Source organism: Lycium ferocissimum, chromosome 4 (genome assembly GCF_029784015.1).
Source record: "Lycium ferocissimum isolate CSIRO_LF1 chromosome 4, AGI_CSIRO_Lferr_CH_V1, whole genome shotgun sequence".
Classification (NCBI taxonomy): Eukaryota; Viridiplantae; Streptophyta; class Magnoliopsida; order Solanales; family Solanaceae; genus Lycium; species Lycium ferocissimum.
Window position 1 is genome coordinate 29,092,339 of NC_081345.1, and position 4,528 is coordinate 29,096,866.

The window sequence follows — 4,528 nt, forward strand, 5'->3', positions numbered from 1 at the left end:
TGGGTAAATATTTACCTGCACTGAGTGTTAGACACCAAACCATATAAACTTACTATAGTTTGAGTAATGTAATGAAGTAAGAATGCATGTAAGTTAACCCTGGTGTGTGTATATAAATTCGAACATAACCAAATAATTGCGTTGCCCAGAAAGCTAGACTTCCCTATTGATATGAAAGCATGAGACCATGGATTCCTTTCTCTGTACCTACCCTGCAATATCAATCCATCACCAAAAAATTTGCCGGGAAACTTCTCGTTTTCTTATGTAAAACTTGTCGGGTTAATCTTTTAGAATTGTACATTCACAAAAACCGAAATTTTTAACTACTACTTTCTTTTGCACGAACTATACCTCAGAAATATCTCTAAAGACTTTTCCAATACATTGTTCAAATGCCCCCACCAAACGTTAGCAACTGGAGAACAGAAACATTAACTTCAACTTTGTCCTTTCCTTCTACATTAATTATGGTTGGGACTTATATTAGTCAAGGTCTTTACTGATCGAAGTCTATAGAACTCCCTGATTCGGAAGCTATATATCCAGAGCCACCCATTGTGAGAGCTGTAGAGGATATCTTTGCAAGGTAGTTACTTGCACAAGCACAACTCCTTGTCAAACTCTGAAACCACCTTTTTTTTATATAAGGAAAACTCTGAAACTACCTACCCAGAGTCTTTCAAATGCAGTCTCCAAAATGCCACTTGCTTATATTCTTGATTCAATTAGTCTCCATCATTAGCTTTTACCACTACATAACCCCAATAAGAGGTGAAGATGAAACTGGTGTTGTAAAAGTGGATGTGGGCATAATTCTTGATATGGATACAGATGTCGCAAAAGTAATGCACACATGTATCTTACTAGCACTTGAAGATTACCATGCTGCCGCTAGTCGCAGTGCCATTCGGATAGTTCCTCATTTGAATGATTCGAATAAAGATGATGTTGAAGCAGCATCTGCAGGTAACTTCAGCTGCATATATATTAGCTCATTGATTTACTACTTCTGTTAAACTAGAATATCTTCTTCTTCTTCTTTTTTGAATAAGGTAACATTTGTATTTTATCCAAAAGTATCAGCATATCAACTGCTGCTCAAGGTACTTTACAAGCAGTGGCCTGTGGGTAAAAGTCAAATTACAATTTACATATTGCCTAGAAATCCTACCAAATCTCCTATCTCCCCCACTATATCTTGTTTACACCAAAAATACAAGAGACTAAGACATTTCATTTTTACTATCTGAATAGAACTTTCTGTGTCATCAAATTGTCTTGAGTTTCTCCCCTTCCACAATGTCCACCAAATACAAGCTGGAATGGCTTGCCACCAGTCTTCTTGCGCATCTTCTTCCAATTGCATAACAGTTCTAAAGTTGATCTTGTTAATACCCAATTCACCCCAAGTATACAAAAGAACATGTGCCACAGATGTACAGTTGTCTCACGATGAAGGAATAAATGCTCATTTGTTTCTGCATTTGTCCCACAAAATAGACATCTTGAGCATATCTGTAGACCTCTTCTTTGTAAGGCCTCTTGTGTAAGACAAGCCCTCTTCAAAACTAACGAAACAAGAGCAAAAACCTTACATGGAATTTTGACTTTCCAGATAAATTTTCAGGGCCAAATCAGTGATGGGTTCACAACCTTGTTTTTCTCCCAGTATAGTGACTTAACAGTGAAGCTCCCTTTGCTGCATAGTTTCCAGACCGGAATGTCTGAGATATTTGTGGTACCAGTGAAGGAATTAAGCAACAAAAGCAGATCTGACACTCTCCCTATTTCCCAGTCATTCAATGCCCTTCTAAACACCAAACTCCATCCTTGTTCTGTCCACATTTGAGATATTTTTTCATTCTTTTGGAGACTGATGATGTGTAAACCTTGGAACAAAGTTCTGAGATTACAATGACCAATCCATTGATCTTCCCAGAAAGAAGTTTTCATCCCGTCCCCCACCTTTATGCTCAAATTCTCCCTACATTCATTCAACATTCTTCTAAAAGTCTGCCAAACACTGCATCCATAGGTAGCATACACTTCATTTGTTGCCCATTGTTAAAACTAGAATATCTTACTCTCTTTGCTTCACGAGTCAGATATACTCCGGTAGCTAGTGATTCATGCCTTCTTTGCACAATATGTTCTCTTTTTCCAAAAAATTCTTTTGTTTCCCTTTGGTTTTACTATTTGGAAGGAATGTTCAAACAACTTCTTATACTCTAATTGTGTCTGCAGCCATTTACTTGCTAAAGGATGTCCAAGTACAAGCTATATTTGGACCCCAAATGTCTACACAAACTGATTTTGTGATCGACATAGGCAAGAGAGTAAAAGTCCCTATACTTTCTCCAGCAACAAGTCCTTTACTTACAGTCAAGGAAAACCCCTACTTCATCAGAGGAGCACTTCCTTCTTCCAGCCAGACTAAGGCCATTGCAGCAATTGTTAAGAACTTTGGTTGGAGGGAGGTTGTAGTCATCTATGAGGATAGCGCCTATGGAACAGGGATAGTTCCACATTTGACTGATGCCTTACTGGCAATCAGCACTTTAGTCTCCTATAGAAGTGTTATTTCTCTTTCAGCCAATGATGATCAAATCCTCAGGGAGCTATACAAGTTGAATACTATGCAGACCAGAGTCTTCATTGTGCACTTGCGACCATTACTTGCCAAAAGCCTTTTCCTCAACGCAAACAAAGCCGGGATGATGAGCGAAGGATATGCATGGATCATCACAGATCTGCTAACGAGTCTTCTGGACTCGGTAGATCATTCAGTGATTGAGTCATCAATGCAAGGTGTTATTGGTATAAAGCCTTATGTTCCAAGAACCAGTGAGCTTATCAATTTCACCACGAGATGGAGAAGGAGATTTCGTCAAGAGTATCCGAACACGGACACAGTAGAACTCAATGTTTTCGGGCTGTGGGCGTATGATGGAATCAAAGCATTAACAAAAGCAGTAGAAAAGGTGGGTGGCACTTCCATCCCAAAATTCAAGAAAGCAGACACTAGAAAGAACTTAACGGACTTGGATGCACTTGGAACCTCAGAGTTGGGATCTCTGCTCATTCACTCTATGAAAAACATAACACTAAACAGAGGTCTAAGTGGTGATTTCCGCCTCGTTGATGGCGAATTGCAGCCTTCCCCATATCAGATTGTGAATATAATTGGGAAAGCAGAGAGAACAATTGGATTCTGGACAGAGAAAGATGGAATTTCGTGTAAACTGAAGATGATTCCTAAAACAGCTGCTAAGTGCAATAATAAGCAACTACGAGCCATAATTTGGCCCGGTGAATCTACTATTGTTCCGAGAGGCTGGGAAATACCCACAACTGGGAAGAAGTTAAGGGTCGGAGTTCCTGCCAAAGGATGGATGAACGAATTCATTAAAGTGGAAAAAGATTTAAAAACACAAGCAGTAACTGCAACTGGTTTCTGTGCAGACGTCTTCAAAGAAGTCATCTTATCTTTGCCGTATGCTCTCCGTTATGAATTTATTCCATTTCAAATCCCAGATAGCCCCACTTCTCCAGACTACAATAATCTTGTCAAAAAGGTCTCTTCTAAGGTAACACCAAATCCTTGTGTAGATTGACCTCTTTGGCTGAATACATGCTCCTTTTCTTATCTACTTTTTGCTTTTGCTTTGGCTGAGGAAACCAACCATAAATACTGAAATAATCATTGTTTGCCTTGAACAGGAATATGATGCAGTTGTAGGTGATGTGACCATTTTAGCGAACCGATCCGAGTATGTGGATTTTACGTTACCTTTTACGGAGTCGGGTATTTCAGCAGTAGTGCCAGTAAAGCATTATGACAGGAAGAATACTTGGATTTTCTTGAAACCTCTAAAGAGCGAGCTTTGGATAACAACTGGAGCATTCTTCGTCTTCATTGGTTTTGTGGTTTGGATACTCGAACATCGTATAAACAAAGAGTTTCGAGGACCCAAACGCAAGCAAGTTGGGATTATATTCTGGTTTTCCTTCTCAACTCTCGTTTTTGCTAATAGTAAGTCTCTAACTCAAAAGCAAATTCTATACGAAAGCTTTAGGATTTCTCTTTGTTTCTCAACAAATCATATATATGGCTGCTTGTTACAGGAGAGAAGGTAAAAAGTAACCTAACAAGATTTGTGATGATTGTGTGGGTTTTCGTGGTTCTGGTACTGACATCAAGTTACACAGCCAGCTTAACATCTATGTTAACGGTACAACAGCTCCAACCTACTATAACAGACCTCAATGATCTCATTAAGAAAGGAGAATATGTTGGGTATCAAGAGGGTTCCTTTGTCAAAGATGTCTTGAAGCGCATGAAATTTGACAGCTCCAAGTTCAAAAGTTATACCACATTGGAAGAGTATAATGATGCGCTTTCAAAAGGAAGTAAAAATGGAGGTGTTGGTGCAATTATTGATGAACTACCTTATCTCAGACTCTTCCTCAAAAAGTACTGCAGGAAGTATATTATGGTCGGTCAGACTTACAAGACCTGGTTTGG

At 39.0% G+C, this 4,528-nt stretch overlaps 1 protein-coding gene across 1 annotated transcript in view; it reads left to right on the forward strand.

The window, feature by feature from the left end:
• Positions 1-259: 259 nt before the first annotated feature.
• The window catches only part of LOC132053913 (glutamate receptor 2.2-like), a 4,940-nt gene continuing 671 nt past the window's right edge, over positions 260-4,528 (forward strand). Inside the window, exons 1-4 of the mRNA XM_059446006.1 lie at positions 260-969; positions 2,248-3,590; positions 3,724-4,036; positions 4,129-4,522. Of these exons, the coding sequence (XP_059301989.1) occupies positions 687-969; positions 2,248-3,590; positions 3,724-4,036; positions 4,129-4,522 (2,333 nt within the window). The 5' untranslated portion in view covers positions 260-686. The remainder of the gene's footprint in view (positions 970-2,247; positions 3,591-3,723; positions 4,037-4,128; positions 4,523-4,528) is intronic.